This window comes from Motacilla alba, chromosome 3 (genome assembly GCF_015832195.1).
Source record: "Motacilla alba alba isolate MOTALB_02 chromosome 3, Motacilla_alba_V1.0_pri, whole genome shotgun sequence".
Lineage (NCBI taxonomy): Eukaryota > Metazoa > Chordata > Aves > Passeriformes > Motacillidae > Motacilla > Motacilla alba.
This window is the reverse complement of record NC_052018.1, coordinates 71383401-71408461: the sequence shown is the minus strand read 5'-3', so window position 1 is coordinate 71408461 and position 25061 is coordinate 71383401. Positions and strand designations below refer to the sequence as shown.

Genomic DNA, 25061 nt, shown 5'->3' with positions numbered 1-25061 from the left:
GAAGGAAAGGAAGGGGCGGAGGGGACGCTGGCGGTGCGCGCACTCGGAAGGACGCGGCGGCAGCGGCCCGCGGGTCGGTGCTGCGCGTGCGCGGCGGCGCTGCGGTTTCCGGTTGCGGCTCTGCCGGCCGAGGGCAGCCGCGCTCGGGATGGAGGACGAGGATTTCTTGTTGGCGCTCAGGCTGCAGAGGGAATGGGAAGAGCAGGACAAGGCGGCGGCGGCGGCAGCAGCAAAGCGCCCTGATGTCTCTCCGTACCGCTCGTCCCTCCGCCCGCTGTCGGTGGTGGACGAGGCGTGGGAGCTGCTGGACCCCAGCCCCGACGTTCATGGCCTGTTCGTGCACTTCAACCAGACGCTCTTCTGGGGCAAACTGGAGGCTGTCACGGTGTCCTGGAGCCCTCGCATGACCAGGTGGGCCACCGGCGGGTGTGGGGCCGAGCTCCCGGGCTGCCCTTTCCCGGGGGGCGGTCGCACGGGCGGGCAGGCTGATGATCCGTGTGTTTCGGGAGCTGCCCGCCGTGCCTCCGCCGCCCCGGCGGCGTGCGCGGTGTCGGGGCGGCGGGAAGGGCCGGCGCCCGTGGAGCCGCCGCGTGTGGCTGCGAGTGTCGGGGAGGAGCTGTCGCTTGTCGCTCTGTGCTGCTCCTCGCTGTGCCCCGCTAGTGCCATGCTGGTGCCATGGCTTCTCTTCCCGGGCACTTGGATGGTCCGCATCTCTGGCAGAGCCCGTACGGCGGGACGTGAGTCGCAAGTCGTTGTCTCCTTTGGTCGCTGTCGTTGTCTCCTTTGCCTTTAGTCTGTCGTCCCTAGCAGCCATCAGTGGCCTTCCCCGGGGTGCAGGCAAGCCGGAGGGATGTTGAAATGGAAGAAATTGGTCTTAGATGGTGTGTGTGTGGAAACCTCACGTACTCGTGTTGCTGCTGCGTTTCACAGTCTTTATGATAGTTTTACTGCACGGCAGATAGGCAAATACGAGCCAATAATAGTATATTCGAAAGATGTAGAATGGCCTATGAAGGGGATTATAGGAGAAATCTGAGGTTCAAGAAACCCAGGAGTCTTTGAAGCGCAGTCTGCAGTTCTGCAGCAGATGCAGTTGCTGGCGGCTGGAGTCCCGCCACCTCTTCTCTGCCGCCGTCTGCGGTATTCTTGGGGCACTTGGAGATAGTTGCATATTGCTGATAGAGGACTAACTCAGTAGGAGTAACAGAGACCAAAAAAAAGTGGTGTTTGCTGGATTAGTGCACGGAAGTGGAGGTATATGTAGGTTCCGTATGGGTCAAAAGTTGATGAAGGGTCGGGAGTGAAATTGAAACAACCAGCAATTAAGTCAGCGTTTGCTGCCGTGAATCTCCAGCCTCCGTGTAGTGTATTTTAGTTCATCACAACTTCTAAAGGAAACATTCTTCTGCTTTCAAAACAGAATTTTCTACTCTAAGGAACTTGCGGAATTTTTTTCTTTGCTTAACAATGCTGAGTTTTTCAAGTAATTACTCAAAGTGATTTTATTCCATGTTCTGAGTGACCTAGCATGTGTTTACAGGGGGTGGCATTTTAACTTAAATTCTCCGTTTTCTTCATGTGCTACAGAAACCAATAGATTTTCGTATTTTCTTTCTTCTTTTCCTTTCAGCTCTGCTGGTATCTGTTCATATCACGAAAGAAGTGGGTTGTGTTCCATTCGTCTCAGTGAGCCACTTCTAAAGTTACGGCCAAGGAAGGATCTTGTGGAGGTATTTGAACATGGCTTATGGACCTGCACATAAAGTGTATTGTGCCCACCCCCCCATGTCATACAAACATCTTAGATTTCATAGTGGGATTCTTTTATGCAGTAACTTGTAGGTCATGAAATAGTGATGGCTTTACTGTTAGGTTTGTGGGGCTTGTGTTGCAGTACCATGGTAATCTTTAGTTTTACGTTTCTAAGTGGGCAACTCCAAGTAGAAGTCTAAAGTCACTCGTTACTGACTTTATATGGAGAAAAAACACCCCAAGTTTTTTAACTCCTAAATTATCCTTTAATATTCGAAGCAAATGTGGACTGTAGTTTCTAAAGGGCCAACAGCAGAAAATAAGGATATAGGATATGATTTAACATGACATTTTGTTGATCCTTGGGCCAGAGCTGCTGCTTTGAGCTGGCTGAATATTCAGATTTGCCTAAGAACAGAAATGCTGTAGAGTTTCAGGTTGCTCAAAAGTGGCTCTTTTTTGGGGGTCAGTAGGGGATGATGTCTTTAAAGATGTGATTTAAGTTTGAGGATTATTTCTTCTTTTTGGAATGCTGCTTATTGGAGTGATATTATGCGGCATGTTTTAGTGATGTGGGAATAGAGGTAATTTAGTTTGATAGATCAAAGTATTATGTTTTTATGACCCGGACGGAATATGTGAATAATCAAAGATAAGATCAGTAACCCAAATCAATGTAGAAGTGTAAAATACTTGCAGCTTATTCATAAAACTGAAAATGCAGTGCTTTTCAGTGAATATCTAATGATTGCATCATTTCAGACACTGTTGCATGAAATGATCCATGCCCTGCTCTTTGTTACTCATAACTACAAAGATCGTGAGTCTCACGGACCCGAGTTCTGCAAGCACATGCATCGCATTAATCTCTTGACTGGAGCTAATGTCACAGTAAGAATAATCCTCTTCACCTGATTTAGTAGAGCTTTCTTCCTGATTTACTGTTTTAGTGGACTGGTGCAGAATAAGTAATGTTCTTATTAGACACTCCACAGTTGGTACCAATACAAATTTGCCATCCAGGTGTGTGCTAGTTCCATAGTTACTTGTTGGGGGGGTGGTGGTGGGAACAGGTTGAGGAAGATGTTGTGAGCTGTTAGTGATGTAATTTTCAGGTATGTTCTCTGTAAGGATTTTTCTTTAAGCTTTTGTGGTAAACTAGAAAGAGCTTAAATGGTAGCAGGGACAGAAGTGCTCCATGTGAAGAGCAGTCAAGATTTACATCAATAGAGGGTAATGATATTTATGTCAATATTTAAGAATAATGTGTCTAATATGATCAATTAAGGTAATAACTGAAAGGAGAATACAATAGTGGTATTGTTTGCAATGCATTCTAAACAGTTCACAATTTCAGCAATTGTGAACTGTTCACAAAGCAGTTCAGCAATTTCAAGGTGAAATTGCAGATAGATTTCCAAAGTGATTTTATTGCAGTTCCACCAAGATAACCAGGAGATATTCCTCCACATCCTATCCTTTTTTTTAACTCTTTTTTTTTAATGGTAGCTAAATGTTGATCAAATTTTACTCAGGTCCAGCTCTCTTATCTGCTAATATAAAAATCACAGCAGTAGTGGAAGGAATTGAATGGAAATAGATTATTAAAAAAATCTTATAAAGCTAGTGATATAAAATTTGTAACTTCCTGAATGACTGGTTTTTTGTGGGTTTGTTTGTTTGTTTTTTTAATGTAGATCTATCACAATTTTTATGATGAGATTAATTTGTACCGCCAGCACTGGTGGCGATGCAATGGCCCCTGCCAAAACAGAGTACCTTACTTTGGATATGTGAAGCGCTCAATGAACAGAGCACCCTCTGCACATGACTTCTGGTGGGATGAACATCAGAGGACATGTGGGGGCACGTTCACAAAAGTGAAGGAGCCAGACAAATTCTCAGAGAAGTCCAAGCAGAAAACTCAGACAGCAAAACCTCCACATTTCAAGTCAACTACCAAAGGTATTTTATAATTTTTTTTTAATTTTTCAAACTGATTTGTGTCCACTTTTTCTTGAACGAATATGGACCAAACACTACATAAGCTTGGTTTAGATGTTGGGTTGCATAGCCAAAGAACAGGGCCTTTTCATTTGTTCACTTCTAGGCTGCTTCTCAACTGAATTGTCTACAAAAAGTTTCGTTTGATGCAGTATTTTCAAGCAGCAGATTTTTTTGTGTGAAGCACCTCAAATAATAAGCCCATGATTTTTTAATGAAAAAATGATTAACTTATTTTTTAATCTGATTTTGCAGGCAAGACACAAGTGCATGGCAATTGCAAAGACCTGACTGCTTTTAGTGGAACAGGATATCGGCTTGGAGGAGGAGACGGTGTACTTTCAGAGAAAAACACAAATGCCAGCAGCTCCTCTGCAAACAGTGAAGCACACGGCTCACTGCATCATTCAGCAGTAAGGACAATACCAATCCCTAAAAACGAGATGAAACTGGAAAAATTACCCCATGGCAGCATCTTCCCGCTTCATAGCTATGGTGCCAGTGAGAAGAGCAGCTTAGCTTTAAAGCGTGAGTTTCCCAAACTCTCTGCTGCTGATACAGGGGAGGACGAGAACGACTGTGGCTTGCCTGCTGGGATGGCTCGTGTTGCTGGGGAAACATCAAGCCAAGGCTCACCAGTTGGCAGGAGGGCTATGCCATCTTCTAACTGGTCACCAAAACGAATTTGTTTGGAGCAGACCCCAAGAGCTCAGGGTGCATCTGAGAAAAAAGGCTTAGAACGTGTTCATACACTGCAGCAATGGCCAAAAAAGGAAGACAAAACTGCCTTTGAAAAGTATTTCAACAAAAAGGGGGGTACTGATGTCACTGCAACTACAAAAACCAGAGTTGAATTTACACAGTCCTCTGCAAGTCCTAGCAATCCTGTGAGGCAGGAGAGAAGAGTCAGTTGTCCTGTTTGTGAGACTGGTGTTTTGGAATCTGAAATAAATGAACATCTTGATTCTTGTCTTTCGTAGAACAGCAGAAAGTTTCTTAAAAAGATAAACCAGGGCTGGAAACATTGTTTGAAAGGTAATTTTTGCTCAGGGTTTGCTTAGCTGTGGTTAAACTCCACATTCCTGTTCTGAAATGGAATTTAAAATGTAGCTATCTCTGTATCCTCACAGAAGTAAGTAAAAATTGTGTGGAATGCTGCTAGGAATACTGGTAGAGACTGTTCCTGGACATGTCATAAAAGCTTTCCATGATTTCCCAGTTAAACTTCCTTCAAGTGCTATACAGGACAAATTAGGATTAAAGTGGCATTACCTGCCAGTCTTTATTTTGCTTCTTCTGGAAGCCAGCCAGGTTCATGGTTAGCAGGCCAGTCAGTTGAGTACTAAAGCCATTGTGCCATGAGAAGTTAAGAGTGCCAGGCACTTGTGTTTTCTATGTGAGCTGCTGAAACGTTCCCTTGGTGCACTAAGGTATTTAATGGGTTAAGCATTAAACAGCATGATTCCTTACAATCAGTAAAACTGATTGTATGTTTGCTTAAACATAAAAATTGTTTTATATAAATAGCTTTTAAACAAAATAGTTTTATATCTTGTTACTGTAATTTTAAATGGCTATGTACATGTTTACAGTGTTACTGCTGCTCTCTTAACTCATTTTAAATGCTTCATATTTTTAAAAATAATGACACTACAGAAGTTTAATGTAAATTACTTTGTTCTTGCATTCTCTGAATAAATTGTTACTGAAGTTTAAATTTCCACTAAGCCTGGCCATTTTGTGTCACTTACCAGTGGGTTCACCTCTATATAACAGTCTGGTTTATTAGAGCCTTTCTGTATTAACACTTTTCCTTCTTAAATTTCCCTGCAAAAACAGGTGCTGGTGAATTGCTGCTGCTTTCTCCATCCTATTTTAAAACAGTTTCACTGTTGTTGCACTTCTGTGAAAAATTTTATGAATACTGATAGTAAAACTTGCTTTGCCGTGTTAATTTTCCATACTTCCTTCTTAAAGCTGCAGCCATCTATCAGTGTTTCCAGTGATATTTGACATTTTCAAGGACAGGACTACCAAGAAATATTTGTATTATGTTTTTAAGATGAGGGCGAGAGTTGCACCACAAAGCATCTCTCACGTCATGAAGCGTTTTTGAGAGATATTTCCATTAAAATTGCTCTCTGCAGTTTCCTCATTTGTCTTTCCTCCTGTGACAGATGTGAGTAAAGGAGAAGGATTGTGAGTATTGTTAAATGTGGGGATTTTTCCTAATGTCTTCTTTTTCTTCTGAATTGTTCATTTGAAGGACAAACAGAAAACAAATTAAGAAATTACTGAATAGTGTAGCCAGCTTAGGCTGTAGGCAAGTCTGTCCCTCATACACGTCCTAAAATAGATCATTGTCCAAACAATTGAGCAATTCTGGATCAGCTATGGAAAAATAGCACCGCTGTCATGTGTTTTTACAAGGAAGTATTCTAAGACTAGGATCTCTTTTATCCAGAGAGGAAGGTTTTGCAGTTACTATTTATTGCAGGCTGTTACTAATGGGTCATGGCCACCTTCATTTTGGGTATGTTACTACAAATGCTGTTTCTGTAAAATGTTGTGCTTGAATACAGTGTCCTGCCCACAAGGATAACAATGACTACCAGTGTGTTTTTTAAATATGCTGTTCAATTTGGGTCAAAGATGAGAAATTCCATCCTCTCTATCAGTTGTCTTTGTCCTTGAATGAGTTTAGATACTGCCTGGAACAGCACACGCTGTCAGTGTTGAGCCTTGAACAAACGCACTTCACGGAAATGCAGCGTAAGTTGCCTGAATGGAAACTTGAGAAACAAGTTAATAGACTCGATTTCTGAGGCAAAGCAGCTGTGAAGGAGGGTCAAACGTGCATTTTGGCAATAGAAGGTTCTGCAAACTAAAGGAAAAAGCCACCTCATTTTGTGGTGACCTGCTACGATTGCTCTGGATAATTCAGAGAGGAGTTCCAGAGGTTAAAATTAGCTAAGCGGGGGTTACTTGGCCCTTTCATTATTATCATAAGAGACTGCTCTTCAGTTGTCTTGAAACTGGTTATCAGGCAAGAAATCCTGAAGGTCGCATATTAGCAAGTATTTTTTACTTTATGGAAATGTTCTCTAGGAAGTTTTCATAACACATGAGTTCTGATGAAGCAGTGGGAAGAATTTTTCTCAGGGTTCCTAAAATGTATTAGTATCTTGCAAGGAGATACGCAATATAAATAGTCTGGTTTAGAACATATTTTAACAGCAATAGTGAATGTTCATGTCTCCTTTAGTCCAACCTCTACTTCTTTTCACCTGGCATATTTGGGTCATGTGGGAGAAGTGTATTCTCACAGCCAGTTTAACCCTAATGCCTGTGCATAAGCTGATGAGGAGGCTGTTTACATCTGGGTGGAAGCAGGCCCCTCAGGCAGGGCAGGCCCTGCTGCTCAGAGTGTGGAGCCAGGAACCTGTTACCTCAGCCCCCTTTCTGGCAACATTTCCCAAGAGAACAACCAGAGAAACGCTGCTCATTTGGAACAGGCTGTGCTACCTGCCTCTGGCCAATGCCTCTGGGCTGTGCTACCTCTGCCTCTGGACCAATGTAATGAAGGTCACCAGGTAGTAATCCAGTACAAAATTAAAGGCTAGAGAGGGCTTGGACATAACTGGACAAGAAGTGAATAATTCCTGAGGTGCAAAGTATCTATTCAAACTTCCCTTGGTGCAGCAGGAGAACACTAAGTGGCTTGTGAGGGTTTTCTTCCTCGTGTGTTCTTCTGGAGCCCCTCAGTTCTCCTGCATTTTCCATACACACAGCATCTCTTCAAGTAAAGCAATATACCCTTTACTGAAGGGTTAACAGCAAGAAGGCATCAACAAGTTTCTGAGAAAAAAGACTGATGGACATCTCTTCCAAGTGGGTGGAGCAATCCATGGTGATGGTGGGATGATGCAGACTTCTCTGGCGGGAGAATATTAAGAAACTGTCACCACAGCAGTTTGCCTCTGCACTGCTGGGTCTGGTCATCCTAGAACACCATGTCTGTGCCTTTTGTCAAATCTTGTCACCTGAAATTGAAAGGCCACTAAAAGGTTGGACCGGGTGACCTTGTGAGGCTACAGCTGGCCCACATGCCCCTGTGAGCATGTTGATTGCTGCCTGATGTGGTGAAGGCAGCAGTGCAACCGCTGGTCTCCAGCAGCTGCTCCCTATCAGATAGCCAGCATTCGTCAGTTTTACACTCCAAACTGAAATACCCAGGTTCTTTCTTGCATCGGGATTACTACAGCTGTCTTGAAGCCTTGGGATTTAAGAAACTCTTTTTAAAAATATGACTCTGCATAAAAATTACCCTTGAAGTGTGGTTTGTGGGCAGACAGGCCATGAAAGAGACTTGCATTTCACTATATGTGAAAGTAGAAAGAAATATTTCATAGACTCGTGTATGGATAAAAAAGAAAAAGCCAAGGCCCCAGGAGCTTTGTGTGGAGCTTTGAGATCCTTCACCAGGCCGTTAGGTGGCACTCCTTGCACGTAAGGAATTCTCATTTCATCCTCTAACCTGTGCGGGGAGAGAACAGAGAGTGCCGGATTGCAGGCTCTGTTTTGCCTACCCTGCACTCCAGGCTGAACGTGGACCAGCAGCATCCCTGACTGGACCACAAACAAGCTAAAGGAGGAGGGATGGTGGGGGGAAATACCTGCAACTAGCTGAGAAACGAAAAGTAAATTCACAGCTAACTAGATTTTGTGAATGATTCTTTAACTTTGCTGAAAGAAGGACTGGGAAGATGAGAGAGTAGCTCATTTTTCCACTTCAGGGCTCAGGAGCAAGCCGAAAAGCATCCTTTTGTGGCTTACACATACCACACTGCTTGCATCCATTGCAGTGACAAAGCTAATTTTCTGTCATGGTTGGCATCAACACAGCTCCACAAGAGATGCAGGACAGAGCTTTAGGAAGTCAGAGGGGTTTATAGAACACAGAACTCCTGTGCCTCGCCTAAGCCAGGGAGCCAGAGGGGTGTAACAGGCCCAGGGAAGGGTAGTGTACTACAGGAGTGAAAGCTTAAATGGGATGTGGCCATGGCCTTAATTCCTGTTTCCATTTACTTCTGCCTGGCCAGGCTGCTTTAAGACTAGATTAAATTTCTAAGCAGGTGCAGCAGCTTGGCCTCAATAGCTCACCCTGTCTCTGTTCCATCCATCACCTTTCATTTACATAATTTCACCTGCTTTTTTGCCTTAGTATGTCTTGGATGTGACATTTCCTAAACTGTATAACAAAGAATTTTTGAAGAGGCAAACCCCAACAAGTCAAGTATTTGGCTTCACCATTGCTTAATTTAAAAGCAGAGATTGCTTTATTTTTCTTTAACTGATGTCAATCTCTGGATCATAGTTTTTGTGTTTGTTACAAGCACCTTCTCTTCAGAGAGCTGTCACTAGTGGCATAAAAAGTCTGGGGCAAGACGTGGGCTAGAGCTCAGTGAAGGCCTGGTACAGGATATGAGCTATAGGAATATGGCTTAGTTGGAGGTTTTAATTCTTCTTGTGGCTTCAGTAGGCAATTTACAATGGCAGAAATGGCCATAGGGCCACTCTGCTCTTACCCTGCTCTCTCCCCACTGCTTTGCTGCCCTGCCTTTGTCTTCCCACCGACACTGGTCTCTTCCCTGGAGCATCCCAGTAATGATCTGCTTTCTTCCCCAAAGGATCCCCTCAGTGGGTGTGCTGCCACTCATCCATTAGCAGTTTTTGATTCGCTGGAAAGGTGTTGTGTTTGGAGGCAGGCACAAAGCAGAAGTGTAAGTGACTCACTTGGAAGGTGGCCTCCTGCAGATGCCAGTGCAGCCTCTGCAGGGTGGGACTGGGCCTGGCCACGGCACCAACAGCAAAAAAACCTCCCTGATGTGTCACAGGACCACAGGGCTGGGCACAGGCTGCTCTGGGTACTGTGGCTCTGGAAGGACATGGCACAAGTCTGGGCTCTTCTGGCAGATGGCAAACAGAAACATATCCAAAGGGAAGAGTCATCCTGAGGATAAGCCAACACCCCAGGGTCTTCAGAGAGGATGGCACCTGTACCAGGCGCCAGAAGTATGGATAGCTGCAAGTAAGGGACTCCTGTCTTAAATCTGCTGTGCTCCCCAGGCCATGCTGCTAGGAATCCTTTGGGTTGTTCCTTTGATTTACATTTAGCAGTACCTACATGGGAAATTTAATTTAAAGAAGAGAAAAAAATTTCTTTCAGCAAGGGTGGCTGAACATGGGAACAGGTTTTCTGCAGAGGTTATGGAGGGTCCATCCTTGAAGATACTCAAATCCCAACTGGCATGGTCTTAAGCAGCCAGATTTGGATGACCTTGTTAAAGGGCAGGAGAGCTGGATCAGACCACCTTCAGGAGCCCCTTCCCACATAAACAGCCTTGTGTTTCCACCTAACAACCCCAGGAGCACTGCAGGTCAAACTGACATTACACTAAAGGGAATTAAGGTCCACCTGCTTGCCCTTGCCCTGCTATATCCCAGAGGTGCTCACACCATCTCTGATCATCAGCTGATTTCCAGCTGGGCATTTCTTCCTCTCCCTGCAGTTTGGTGTGGGCGGCTCTCATCACTGTCACCATGCAGCCCGTGGGGATGGGGGATGAGTCTCTTGTCGCATCAGGGACTGGGGGACTTCAGGCAGGAGCTGGGCAGGTGCCATGACACAGGGACAAGCACAAGGAAGCTCTGCCCTGGCAAGCCTAATTGCTGAATCCTCTCCAGGTCACGCTGTGGGGGGGAGGATTATCAGCCCTGCAGACAGCACGAATGAAAACTCAGACTTAATTAACTTTGAATGTACCTGGAAGAGATTTAGAATGCCAGCAAAGCATCCCATGAGAGGAAACAGGAGGTATTTTGTGCACTGCAAAACCCTAAGTCTATCCAAGCTATCAGGCAGCATTTTCCAGGCAATATGGCAGAGTTAAGACAACTCTTCAAGAGGTCTCACTGCTGACATTTGGGCTTAGGCTTGGGCCATGAAATGCAATGTTGCTGAAGCGGTCCCACATCCCAAGTGGTAAGCAATGCCATGACTTTGGAGCTGTTTGCAAGGGGTTACGGACACAAGCATTAAACACAAGCATCCCCTGAAGGAATGGGGAGCCCTCAGTTTGGAGGAGAACACTGAAAAGTTGTTGCCTTAATGCCACCTTCCTTTTAACCCCTCTACAGGTCCCAGAAATGTTGTCTTCTCCAAACCAATTCTGCAGCAGTCCCACCCTAAACCAATGCCTTGCATGCTCAGCTGTGCACACGCTGAACCATACAGAGGCTGCAGGCAGACCATGCACACCCTGCAGCAGATATGGATGCAAACACTGCCTTAACTTCTTCAGGAAGAGGAGAGGGATGGGAGGCTTCTGCTGTTGGGCAAGCATCCTCACCCAGCTATGAATTATTACAGGATGGGTTGATCCCAGTCCTCAGCATGTTTTCACATGTGGATATGGGTGTGTGCTGAAGTGACACCATTTTTAGGAGACTGACAAGTAGATGTCCTGTCCATGAAACCTGCAACAATTTCCAGTTCTCCTTCTCTCTACCTCTCTTCAGCAGAAAGACTACCCAAGCCTGGTGTGAAGCTATTGCTGGGTGGTTGTTGCATGGTTAAGGGACTCTAAATGCAGTGCCAGGTGAAGGGTATGTCCCATGAACTGCCAGAGTTCAGCTGTGTCATGTATACCCTCACCATCTCTGCACAGGACAAGGAGCAATTCGAGCTTAGTTGGCCTCCCAGGGACAGTAGCTTAGCACACAGAGCTTTTGTCAGGCAGCAGCACCAACCAGAGCCTGTGCTGCCGGCCATGACTCGGTAGCCACTATTCTCAAGGCATTTTGTGCAGCCAGAGCTTGGGTAGCACCTGACCACCTGGAAAGGCAGCCACCAGGCTGTGATCAGCTGTCATCTCACAAAAAAAACCCACCCCAAATGTTTTCCTCAGCCAAGCATGTTACAATTTACTCCAACCCCCAATCAAGGGACACAGCAGGAGAGAAAGGCCTGCAGCTCATTTGAGAGCAGGTGGGAGATTTGACAGTGCTCGGGGAGCCCTGGAAGGATGCAAAAGCACTGGGGTAGGAAGGGGCTGGAGAGGCCCCCAAGCACATGTGGGAGCAGAAATGGCAAGGGCAGGTAGGTTGGAAGCAGAGCAGTTGCTCTCCAGGCACTCTCACATGAGGAATCGAGCAAATTTTCAAACCTACTGTAAGCACTGGAGGTGCAACTACCCCCATCCCACTTTCCCCGCTCCTCCATCCCTGCCCCAGTGGATTTTTGTGTCACACAGCATCCTCCCTCTGTAAGAGAGCAGTGTGTCTCTGTCACCTCTGGGACACAAAGAACGTGTTTTTCTGCTCTGGGACAAGGCCATGTCCTGGCTGTGACACAGCAGGACCCCACCTGCTCTCTCCAGTCCCACGAGCCTGAGGCATTTCTGCATCCTGCTCCTGGTGTCCCAGTCACAGCCTGGCAACAGCTGGCTCCCCACTCCCCACCTGCCCTCTTGGATTTGTGTAAGCCTTGGGTTTATCGTGAAGTACGTGCTCTTCCTCCTCATCTCATTGCATAATGTTCCATGGTTGCAGAGCTACAGCAGCTCTCAGCTAGATACAGTCATTTCCTAATGTGCTATTTTAAATAAAGGGTTAAAAAAGCCCAAAAAACAAATGAAACAGCTAAAATGCTCCTAAAGTGCAGGTAGAAAAATAAAAGTAGCCAAAGAAGTTTCAAAATCGCTACCTACAGGAGCTCTTTCAGATACAAGGAATATTTGGGATTGAAGAGAGTTAACTTTGTAGTTTCTGCTTGTTCATTAAAATATGACTGTGCAGAACATGTGCCCAGCACCACATTACTCACTGTTATGTTGTGGCTGGGAAGGGGAAGTGAAGGGAAAATAAATATGCCTAATGTGACAGCTCAAACTTTGCTCTTTGCTATCGAGAACACCATCAACTGGACTCTAATCTCAGAAAACAGATTATTACCCACGGCCCTCTGGCAAACACAGAGGTAATGGTGTCCACAGTCACATTTTCCCTCAGGAAATATTCTCTTTGACATCCAAAGATGCTCTCAAGTGCTCCTATAAAAACAGTTCTGAAGTACCTTTTGACTGGTAACTCACTGTACAGCACTCACCAAAATTTTACTTTTCAGATCTAGGGGTGGTGGCATTTAGTTCGTTTCTTTAGTGGATGGTTGATTCACTTCTATCTTACTGCATGAAAAAAATTCTCAGGATTCCAACAGCCATTAATCCAGCCCCAAAATTCTAGTTTCCTTGTGTTCCTTAGAGCTGCCACCATGTCTTGTGCTGTAATGCAATCTTTTTTATTAGATTTATAACGCTTGCTTACATGCAGTAACGTAAGCAAGACACATTTACAACCAAAGCGATTTGCCTTCATATAGTTTTGAGAGGTTTTTATTCTTGGTTTTTTGGTTGACCCTTGCTTTTTTTAGGCAGCAAAATACAACTCACAACCCAACATGATATTCAGGCACTAGGCTTGTCATTTGTGAGTAGGACTCAAATCTCTACACTTTAGTTATGATGGCTTCATCTTTTCAGTTTTAAATAAAATAAAACAGAACCACACCAGCCCTTGAAACAAACCCAGGAGAGGCACTGGTTCGACCCTGGCAATCCACACTGACACAGACAGACAAGCCCACAAGGAGCACTGGATATTCAGAATATTCAGAGATGAAATTTTACTTCCCGTCTCCAACAGTATTTTAAAGAAATAAAGGGTTTCAGCTCAGACACTGCCCTGAAGCATGTGCCTTTTATCACAGCTTGCCTGCGTGTGATCCTGGTAAGTTGTTAGCCCATCTCTGTGTTTTACATCCCTCCCACTCTGATGTGAGGCATACCCTGCAAACTTTCAGCCATATGGAAAGGACAGTACTGGGCTTAGAGGCTAAACGAGCCAGTCACCACTAACAGCATTTATTGCCATGTTACAAAGGTAGTGACAACAATTTCTCCAGAAGACCCCATAAACTATTACCATTAGAAGTTTAATCTCAAGCTGCATATTTAATAATGGGAAAGTCCAACAGCTTACTTTTGGAATACAGGCAAGGAAACCTGCTCCTAGTTCAAGTAAAGTTATGAACATCTCATCTTCAGAGATAAAAATATGCTTGTTTGCAACACACATGCATGAAGAAAAGGATGGATGGGATGAATCACCTGTCTTTTCTGAGACAAACATTTTTGCATTCTTTTCCCCTATACTTAATGTTCCTCTCAAAGCAGACACCTATAGTGTATTTTTAATTGGACTGTCCCATATTCCTCATACCCACCCAACATGTTCTATCTATCCAAGATACAGTCTCTTGACATCCTACCTTACCATTTCTATTCAACTCATTACCTCCTCCCTCTCCTGCTAAAGACTTGAACCTATCCCCAACGGGTTGGCAAGTTACATCTCATCTGTCCCTTCCACTTTTAGAGCCAACTCATTTGGGAGCTATGAGTTTGGGGTTCTTTTTTCATATTTCAGGAAAGGGATAAATATTCTGTATATTCACTCAACTTCAAAGCCATCAGGAAAAGCCTGATGAAACTCAGTAAGCGGCAGTAAAAGTCAACAGAGCAAATTCTCTGGAACTGGTTTTGTCTGGTAGGAGAGAGGACCTTGAAACCTGCTTCTGTCAGCTGCTATCCACCCCTAACAGACAGGGTCAAGCAAATCTGATGCAGCAGATGTTCCGGAGTGAACACAGCTCCTGTACAAACAGACTTCAGTACGTGCGCAGTAATTACTTACATTCAAGCTTTACATTCATGTGAAAAAAGAAAAAAAAAAAAAAGTTGCCAATGGGAGACCCAGAGATCCATACCTTGACCCCCATCCCCTCTAAACAGCAGGTGAGATCCAAATCCAGCTAAGACCCATGAATTTCTTCAAAGTCTTTGCTGCTCAGTACTCATAAATTCCTACTAAGTATTTGCAAGAACATGCTGCTATCTGCATGCCTGCAGGCAAGGTGCAAATGCGAGACTCCTGGAGTTTTGTGACTTTGAGTTTGCTCTCATCACTTGGCATTCTCCCCTCTTCTTCAAAGCATTCAGCATGCACAGAAATGGCACTTTTCAGTCTGGCTGTACTTACCAGTATGATGGAGATGTGATTTTTCCACTCCTGACCTTGAAGTGGTCAGCAAAGCCAGATGTTTTACATATGACACAGGCTGTCAGCTCTCAAATCTGCAAATGTCTTTCCTGAGAAACACCCAAGAGAAACTCTTTGTTTTCCCTGGTGCATTGTTTAAATTTACTATGCAAAACAATCCCCCTGCATATTGGTGCTCAACCATGTGATAATTTAAAAAACAAAACAAAACCCAAACCAGGTCTACACAGGATGGTTGCAAGAAAGGCTTCTTCCTTGTTCAATGTAAAACTAGGATGGGGAAGAGGAACTTTCAAGAGAACTTGTAAGAAGTTAACAGCATTGAACATGGAAAAATCTTCAAAGTATTTTGCCATCAGCTCAGTGCTGCTACACTTGTGTTTCAACCTAACAAAATGCCAAGAACCATCACCTTAGAGCAGAAACGTGCACAACTGGCACCCAAGTGCCAGGAAAGGTGCACTAATGCTGGAGACTCATCTGAAGATGCAGGTAACTCTTTCTGAACTAGCTGAAGACAGACAAGCACATGCAGAGGGCTTCACAAAAGCTAGAGTAATGTCAGAAGCACAGCCAGACAGCTGTTTCCTTGATAACCACAGAGCCAATACAAAGCTCGTCAAAAGAGGAGGAAGAGTGTGTGCTGTCTCTTACAGTTTTGCACCTGCAGCCTCTCCATTCTTCTGTCCTCTCTCAAGGGACCATCATTCATTGGGAGCCATGTAAAACTGAGGACATCCCATTAAACCTTACAAATCCTGTTTGAATGTGATTCATTCTGTACCTCACACCAGTCAAAAGTGGTGAAAAAGCTAGAGCTGAATCTACATCATGATCACTCTTCAGAAAGCCTAAAAAGGGTTCTGTTTTTGAGGGAGGAAATCATCAGGAAAATAGTGACCAGACCCAGGTAACTGTAGGCAGTCCAAAGAAAAAAAATCCAAAACCCAAATCAAGCCAAAACACACTGAAAAAAAACCCAAAACAAACCCACCAAAAACACGACAACAAAAAAACCCAAATGCAAACCAAAATCCCAACCAAACACCCACAACAGAACAACCAAAATTCCACACACCGTCTTTATCAGGAGACATTCATAACTTAGTTGCTACAGAGTAGTTTTAAAAGTTAGAAAGATTACAAATAACCACATAGTTTTCAAGAACCTTTATACATCATCTTTTTTAATTAGATTAGCTTTACAAGCAACTTGAGGAGATGTTTCATAATGAACACTGCTTTTGAAATTACACAACTTTATAGGCAACCTGTAAATGAATCCTGAATTTCTTTGCCTGCTATAGATAAAGGTCTCATATTTCACAGCCAGCTAACATCATGAATAAAAATAGCATTATGAAGCTTTATTTTTAACCAGGACTAGACACATACAGATCATAAGACAGTTTAAAAAATAGTTTTAAAACAAGGACCTGCTTGGTGATGCTCAAGACTGAATATTCAACCGACATGAAATGAACAGTTTCTAAAGGACATGGAAGAAATGGCTGACCTGATTTGTTGACCCTGTTGTAATGACTTACATGGAGTGAAAAATTAAGCACTTTTTAAACCTGTCTGGCAAGCACAAACCTACAGTGTGATTAGAATTTGATACGCTGTTTAACTGCAGCGGTTTGAATTACAGAGGGACTGAAATGAGTTTAAAGGCTTATGCTTACGTTTCTAAAACAAAACCAAAGTTCTGTTAAAGAAGTACTAATGAAGATGAAGTAGAAGAGGTGACTTTTTTGCTTGTTTCACTGGTAGCCTAAAAGCACTGCAGACCAGACAGTGATGAAGATTTGCACTCCTTGGCCAGGTTGGCAGAGGCACTTACAGTAAAGGTATCCTGTCTGTTTCTCTGGGAAGAAAAGAGGAAAGAGGAAGAGAACTGTACAGGGCAAGAACTTACTAAAAAAAGGAAAAGTGAAATCAAAACAAAGCTGGGATTTCTGTTGGTTCTCCTAAATGATATACCAATAGTGAATTTTTCTCCCCTTCTGTCAGTTTGTTACTAAACAATTAGCTTTTTCATGTTTTACATGAACAATAGTAATGTTTTTAATAAAAAATTACTGAGCTTTCCATAGAAAGGGTCTTTAATTGAATACAAACTATACAGATGCTAAAATTGTCACAAGTTGTAATATATACAGAAATATTTCTGTACACTCACATTGTTTTGGCTAAGTAAGGAAATAAGGGACAGATAGAAAACTGCAGTGGGTAAGGTGAACAACCCCCAAACTCCTGTAAATATGAATGCTGTCTTTGATAAGTTTGCTTTTGTTTTCTCAAGCTTTTAAAGCTCAGGGAAAAAAAAAAAAAAAAAGGAAAGAAGAAGAAGAAAAAAAATCTGTGTCCAAAACATCCATTTCTTAAAAATAAGAATATCACAGTTTCTGCACATCTCACTTTTATTCTGTGATATCCCATCTTCTGGATAAAATAAAAACAATGTAAAAGATGTAAAAGAAAGCAAATGTTTTCTTACTAAATATATACCTCAGTATTGATCAAAAGGCAGTGCCTTTTTTGGGGAAATCCTTCAGCAACAGTGAAAATTTAAAGATGTATTATTGCACAAGGAGCCTACAGAGTGATGCACTTTAGCTTCAGTGTGCTGACCACCTCCTTGATACTATATAACAGATCAAGGTGTCAACTTACAGACTGCATGGGACACCAACATTTGAAAAGGAAATTTTAAAAAGTGAATTTTAGATATTCTATTAACTTATATACAAAGGAAAGGGGGTGGTAAGTATCTTTTAGAAAACGGAGAAAGCTCAAAAATTTCTGTCAAGTAAGTAAGGAGGTTCTGGGTACCTCTAATAGCCTAGGAAAGCCCTTGTATATCCTTGTAACTTGATGGTATTGACTAGGTCCCCAAAGCCAATGACAGCAACTGATAGTGTCACGTTCACTTAGTGCCAGTCACTTAAAAAATAAAAAAAAAACCAACCAAACATCCCCCCTTCAAAAATGAAAAAAAAAAAGAAACCAAAGAAAAAAGAAGAGAGACAGAAACTTCCCCTCTGTGGATTCAACATACAGAACCACTAACTGAATGTTACTAATAGCAAGATATTGATTTGCTTTTGTTAATAAGGTTCAAGAGAACATAGTCAAAAAAAAACAAAACAAAACAAAACAAAAAAACCAATACAGCAGCAATCTTTAAAAGTTAAGATTAGTGTGAGATATGATATAAAACAATCAGATCTTTAGCTGGTAATTAAAGTGCTCCTTTTCTGAATTAAGTTGTAAAAAAAAATTAAAGTGATTATCAGTTACTGGCAACCCTTACATTAAATTAGGTCTTTCATGGCAGAGGAGAACAGTATGAACAGTTTTACAAAAATAGATCCATGTTATATTGGAGAATACTGTAATTTTTTTTCCTTTTTATCAGTTTTTCTTTTTTTTTTTTAAGACTCAATTTTGATAAACTGTACCTGGTCATACAAAAATTACCCAAAATTCAAACTTTTACCATATAAAAAAAGGGAGAGATGAAATGGATTCAGCTGGATGACAGGTCTGGCAAAAAATAAGGATGGACAAATTCTATGTAGGGCACTTATTTATGTCCAGATGCATATGGTGTTTCTTACTGATTGCTTATCTTCTTCACATAAGCAGTCACAGGCCTGGAGTCACAATCACATAGTACAATGCTTCAGCAGTCAAAGAACCTTCTTTTTGATGCAACATTGAAACACTGTTTGCTTCCGTATTAAGATGTTGGTTTGTTGTTGATTTTCCTTTATCTTGTTATTCACATTCAAAAGTTAATAGATAGCATCAAGATTTATCAGGGCGAACAGCAAGGGGAGTTGCTAAATCAAAGGCTTATAAAACATCTTTCCCAACTGAGTCAGAAGGTTTATTAAGTTCAACCCTCACACCTTTTTCACCTGCAGAAATATGAAAAGGAAAACGGTATTTTTCAGTATTTATTGAAGTACAGTCTAACAGTCTACATCACTTTCCAGAATAAAGTTTTACTATCAAAACACAGTATCCCATAAGCAAAAAACCTCACACATATTCTGCATGGCTTTAGTTAGACTGACACTTATCCAAAAAATGAATAGGTTTCTGTTTTATGACATTATGACATTTCATTCTGTAATTTCACATGTTATTGTTAGTAGAAAATAAATTGCATCTTGCACAAATCTTGCCGCAGATACAGAGCAAAGAATGCAATTTCAATTGCAACTGGAAACTGAAACCACAACAGCATGGTAATTTAAACCTATTACAGAGAAAACCAATACTGAAGGAGGAAGAATTTCTTCACAGAAAGGGTGATAAAACATTGGAGTGAGCTGCACAGGGAGGTGGTGGAGCAGCCTCTGGCAGCACCATCTCAGAGCCATTGTCTAGTTGATAGGGTGGTGCTCAGTCATAGGTTGGATTTGATGACCTCAGAGGTCCTTTCCAACTTGAGTGGTTCTGTGATTCTGTGAAATTTAAACAACCCAGCCTTCCTTCCTTAAGTGCCTGCAGTTTCAAGGGACCCTGGAAAAGGAGGTGGGCAGAAGGGGGAGCACCTTCCCTTCAGGCTTGAGCCCCCCAACCATTTCTCTGCACTCCCTTTGAAAGGGCAGCAGCTGAAGCTGTGCAGAGGCTACAAAACACCTCCAATCCAGCAAGGCTGACTCCAGGAGCTGCAGAGCTGCACACCTGTGACATGAAGGCTGGCTTAGAGACAGACAGGCTTCCTGTGGAGGCCAGGCAGGCTGACTGCCTGGGAAGTCAACTGTGCCTTGCCAGGCATGTGCCACCAAGCAGTGGGACAAGCCTGCCTGGAGCTGAGGGGCTCCCTTCCAAAGCCAGGCAGGAGCTGCACTGCTCTTGCCACTCCCAAAATTCTCAGTCACTGAGAGCACCAAGAGGGACTTGGCTGAACTGTACACAGCTCTGGGGCTGCTGAGGAGCTACAGACAGCAATACATGGAAGTCTCAGCTGGAAATGACTGGCACACGTCTTCAACATCATTGGTTTCAGAGCTCTTGACAAAGCCGTGTTCGTGTGTGTGTGCACTTGCCATACACCTGATTATGGTTTATTTTTAAACTATTGTAACAAACACAAAATTGTGATGGCAATTACAAGCACGACAGAAGTCCTAGGCCATTTCTCCTTATAATGCTAATTTGAACAGGAAAATTAGATCAACTTCCTCTTGGGGGGAGAAGCCAGAGAAGGAAAACAGATGCTGGATAGGTGAAATTGGAAATGAAGGAAGTCCATTCTTTGATTACAGATTTTAATTTTAGGCTTCTGTTTTTCCGATATAAAAATTCTAGTCAAGTAAAGTTGTATTCACTTGTTGAATCCCTATATTCAACCAAAACTATTTCCAGAGCTCTCAGTTCTGCAGTGCCTTACAGCCTCTGGTGTATTTATCCTCCACATGTATTAGGGAGACAAGAGTAGGGAGAAACTGTATCCCCCATGTAAAAATACTGAGCAGCCTCAGGCCTCAGAGGAAGTATAAGCAGGACAGGCATTGACCTGGATTTCATGAATCACTGCCCAGGAGTTCGATCCCTGGGTCACCTTCCCAGTAAAACCTACCTCGAGTTATGCCACTTTCTCTCTCTTTTTGTGCAGAGGGTAGGCCAATAAGATGAGGCTAGACTTACCTACTCTTCCACAAAAAATTAACAATGATATTAAGAAGAGCTTACCTGTTAGATATTTCACTTTAGCTCGTGCTCTTTCATCTGCATCAAAATACCACACTGTTATTGCGTACCTAAGGAAACAGAAGAAAAAAGAACTCCTGAACTATGAAGCAAAATAGCAGTGCAACACTTGACATGAAACACAATCTAAATTAGATGGCACTTCCACAGTCTGACAGAGGAAAGTTTTCATAAAGCAAGCAGTGAGTTTGGGTTTTTTTTCCTACTAGTAGGTATTACCTGAAAAGTCATTGCAAGAGTGACATTGATGCTCTAAGTTTACACTCTTTTTCTCAATGAGTTGCTATTTATGGTTCTTGTCCAGAATAAAGTCTCTGCCCACATCACCTTGCCCTGTGACCTCATCTTTTTACTAGGTCAAGTTCACCACTGAGTCACACTGCAGTATCATCTGTTTTTGGATATTTGCCACAAGGGACAATTAACTACCCCTTCTTACACAGCTCCTCTGGTTTTCCACTACCTGTAGAAGTTTTAAATACAAAATGCCAGCTATTGAGAAAAGACTTTAAGGAGCTTTAGTAAATTTCACCATGACTCTTCTGGGAGTAGAGTGGGGGAAGGGAAAGCAGTACAGCTTCTGGAAAAGCTGCAAGAGGATATGCTGAAGGCAGTTTCCAGTTACTTCTTGCAAACATAGCTGTGTTATCTCACAGCTCCAGTCAATGTTCAGTGCTCTGACCATCCAAACATGTTAAAACATGGGCAACAGGAAGTCTGGATCAAATTATTTACCTACTGCCACTATCTGGAAATGTCACTTACCATGGTGGGATGGGGCAGTCTATGTGGATACCTTTAGCATTAACCACTGCCCTGCACTCAGGGACAAAAGAGAGGTGAAGCTCTCCCTGTGCTTCAGACTGGGAGCAGCTCCTCTAATATTCCATATAAATATTTGTGTATTGATGGTTGTTTCTGTTCCCTCACCTTATTCCCAAATTAGAATATGGTAGCTTAGCTTGAAAATTACTATTTTCTGACAGCTCCCTCTGAATAAGAGGGAACATTAAACTGAAGTACCCAGTCAATCTTCCAGTAACACAGTAGGGTGGTAAGGACAAAGGTAAGTCAGAAGGGTGTAAAGCCATTACAGAGAAATAATGAAGATGGCATCCTTTGGCTAAACTGGTGCCCTTATGGCTCTATGTGCTCCCACCGAGTTCTGCCAAGCACACGCTCAGAAACTTCCCACCTACACACTCAGGTTTCCTCCAAAATAAGAGATCAGGCAACCCTACAAACTCAGCAACACAGTGGAAGCCTAATCATCCATTAGCAGAAACCACTCTCCTTTTTGTCAGGAGTAATAATTCAGAGTGTCCCTAATTTCTCATTTCTTGCTAAGACAGGCACCATGCAGTAGAGAGTCCATCACTCCTACCTTGTAGCAAATGCTGGCTGTACTTCATGAGGGTTGCGGCGATCAGACCAGAAGAATAGCAGTCTATCAAATTTGGGTTCAATATCAGCAAATTGGGCTTTACCTTCTGGAAATATCCGAAGGATGCCTCCACTTACCTAAAAATGAAATATTTGCAAACAATGCTTGAGAGCCATGTCTCATTGTATTTAAAAATTCTGAATATCACATTTGAAAATATTTCACACTTGGAACTGAAAAAAAAGCCTTTATCAGGTGCTATAGAAATTATGGCTTTTCTGTCACCACATTTCATTTAACAAAATGTTTAACACATTTTTCAGTGAGTGATTTCAGAATGCTACGTGCACTCATGTTTAAGTAAAAGCTGTGATTTAGATGGTTGATGCATTACTATTAGCAAAACAAAAATGGACAAGACTGACTGATGTTACATAGGTGGCTAAAAACATCCTGATATAGATGGGAGAAACATTTTATTTCACATCTGAGTTTCACCTTTCCCCATTAAAGAGATTATTTCATTTAACTGCAGCACAAGTTTATGCGTAATTAAAATAAGGAAAGAGTAGGAAACTTCAAACTAAAGCTTGAATCTGTACTACTTGTGGTCAATTTAGATCTCTTCCTGGTTTTGAAAACAGTTGAGCCTACCTGTGTATGTCTAGAAATAAGCACAAGTAGGTGGAATTAATTATATTTAAGTCACATTAACTTCTTCCTACTGATGGTGTTGATGTTGTTAAATCTAACTATAGATGGCCACCACAGACCTTCATGTCATAACAGACATAACAATGGAAGTACTAACAAGGCAATTTGATATAAATTACAGGGCATCTGTGATCTAAGTCAGCAAACAAGTGACAATTTAGATCCATTTCCTCTCCTAAAGAAAGTTTGAGATTCTTTTTTCAATAAACAATATACGTGGTAGTATATTAATTTGTAATTTAAAATAGATTTTGCAGGAAATAAATGCCTTTGTTCATAAATTAAATACAATTTGCTTGACTTCTACACTCTGGTATGGTTTTTGTTTTTTGTTTTTTTTTTTTTTTTTTCCTTAAGAGAGAAACCATATACCAATTAAAAATGCCCCAAAGAGGCATTTAAGATGTTTAGTACAATCAGTCCATTCACATGCAAAGATGGTATCATAGCAAAAAAAATTATTTTCTACTTGTAGGACTCAATTTGACATGTCAAAGAGCACATCAGAAACAGAAAGCTTGAAGCGTATCCATCTGAGTCAGCTTTCTGAAAAACCAGTTTTATGCAAGTATGTTATTAGAAAAAAAAGAAAAACAACAACTCTCATCTGCTATTTGTGTTATCCACATCTGGTGCACTCTACGCACAGAATTTGACTGCTCCCAGGTATTCTTCCACATGCTACTCTCTTAGCATGATGAAGCATCAGCAGTTTTATCTTGTTTTTTTCCCCATACACTATGAGAATACTTTTCCATCATTAATGGCAGAGAAATCAAAGAATTAGCAAAGCTGTCTTTGCATTACTCTTTCATGGTCTCAATACTGCTATTTACCTGCATCTGTTCTTTAAATCTACCTACTCCCATTGAATCAATAGGAAAATCCTTATTAAAAATTCACTTTATCATAGCTACTAGTAGTAAATTCTTAGACTACTTGAACTGTGGTAGAAATCTGTTCTACACCCTGTACCTACAATGATACAAGACTTGTGCTGCTTCGAACTATACTGATGTAGCAACGACTGTAACACTTAGCTTATTTGAAAATGCTCCCAAGCTATAGCATCTTTCTTTTTATAAGCATACTCAAATAAGCAATATAGTTCCACAAAGAGCAAACTCAAGATTCAATAGGAATATAAGGAAAAATTAAATTAAGAATACATGAAATTGCTTTTAATTTCTCTTCGTGTAGAGGGAGGCATTTACCACTTTCCTCCAATCTTACTGTCAAATAAGGTCCTGCTGACATCATGAAAATAAATGCTTCATCTCTATCTGCTCTCACTAACGACAGAATTAGGGAGGCAAAGGACAACCACAGTTAACACAACACAAAATCACAACTAAGGCACAGAAATAAGGACTTGAACAAAAACCTCAAGCAAAGGTGCAGTAACAAGTATATATATATATATATATATATATATATATATATATATATATACACACACATATATATGGAAGTAAAAAACATTTTAGAAAGAAATTATTGCATACCTTGGCATCCCAGTCCTTATTAAGATAGTATATACATGTAACACATCTTCCATCTCCATTTGGATTATCAACGTGGAGCACATATCCTGTTCCATTGCCTGGATAACAAGCCACCATAGCCTGGAGTCAAAGAATCAAATACAAGAATTACTTTTATCTCCGTGTGTGGGAAAAGTCTACATTTTATCTACATTAATTCTTAAGTAATTAATACAAAAGCAAGAGAAAAATTAAACCAGAAATAACGTGCAAAGAAATTTTTTAGCTGTGCTTTCTTTCTAGTTAAAAACTGGTTTAGAACACAAACAGACGTTGACAACAAAGGAACGATGGACACTGAGAGGAACACTGCATTAAGGCATGGAAGGTGGGGCTACTCTGGTGTTGTGACTAATCACTCAGACTTCCCTCTCCTGAATGACATGGAAGAGAGGAAGAATGTATAGTGTGTAATTTAATAGATTCTCCTTGTGATAAGAAATCTTCCAGACTCAAGTTCAGACAGCTATCTTTTTATCTTTTTTTTTTCCCCCTCTGTTTCCAATGCAAGGAATTCCTTCTCAAAAAATGTTGTCAAACTTCTATTTTTAGGGGACTTTTAGACAAAACCAGTAGCCCACGTTACTCGATCACTGCAAGAGCATTCTTGGGCTTGTGTTTTGTCCTGTACATAGGAGGTCTTTGAACCTTTGTTGAAACAAACCTACATGTACAACAAAAACATCCTTTTTAGACAAGAAGTGAGAAATGGAAAACAGACACTGAGCAGTAATCTGCAATAACCTTCTGAC

General features: G+C 41.9%; 2 protein-coding genes across 2 annotated transcripts in view; one reads left to right on the top strand and one right to left on the bottom strand.

The window, feature by feature from the left end:
• The first annotated feature begins 2 nt into the window (after positions 1-2).
• SPRTN (SprT-like N-terminal domain) lies at positions 3-17257 on the top strand. The gene is made up of 5 exons (XM_038133655.1): positions 3-411; positions 1631-1730; positions 2515-2643; positions 3450-3717; positions 4012-17257. Exons 1-5 carry the CDS (start codon positions 149-151, stop codon positions 4734-4736), a joined length of 1485 nt encoding a protein of 494 aa, XP_037989583.1. The 5' UTR covers positions 3-148; the 3' UTR covers positions 4737-17257.
• EGLN1 (egl-9 family hypoxia inducible factor 1) overlaps positions 16096-25061 on the bottom strand; it is a 34326-nt gene continuing 25360 nt past the window's right edge. The window contains exons 2-5 of the mRNA XM_038133656.1: positions 24271-24390; positions 22052-22188; positions 20650-20717; positions 16096-18863 (exon numbers count right to left, since the gene is read on the bottom strand). Of these exons, the coding sequence (XP_037989584.1) occupies positions 18799-18863; positions 20650-20717; positions 22052-22188; positions 24271-24390 (390 nt within the window). The 3' untranslated portion in view covers positions 16096-18798. The remainder of the gene's footprint in view (positions 18864-20649; positions 20718-22051; positions 22189-24270; positions 24391-25061) is intronic.

Coding starts and splice junctions, on each gene's coding strand:
- SPRTN (XM_038133655.1), top strand. CDS start 149: ATGGAGGACGAGGATTTCTTGTTGGCGCTCAGGCTGCAGAGGGAATGG. Junction 412..1,630: donor TGGAGCCCTCGCATGACCAG/GTGGGCCACCGG, acceptor TTTTCCTTTCAG/CTCTGCTGGTATCTGTTCAT. Junction 3,718..4,011: donor TTTCAAGTCAACTACCAAAG/GTATTTTATAAT, acceptor CTGATTTTGCAG/GCAAGACACAAGTGCATGGC.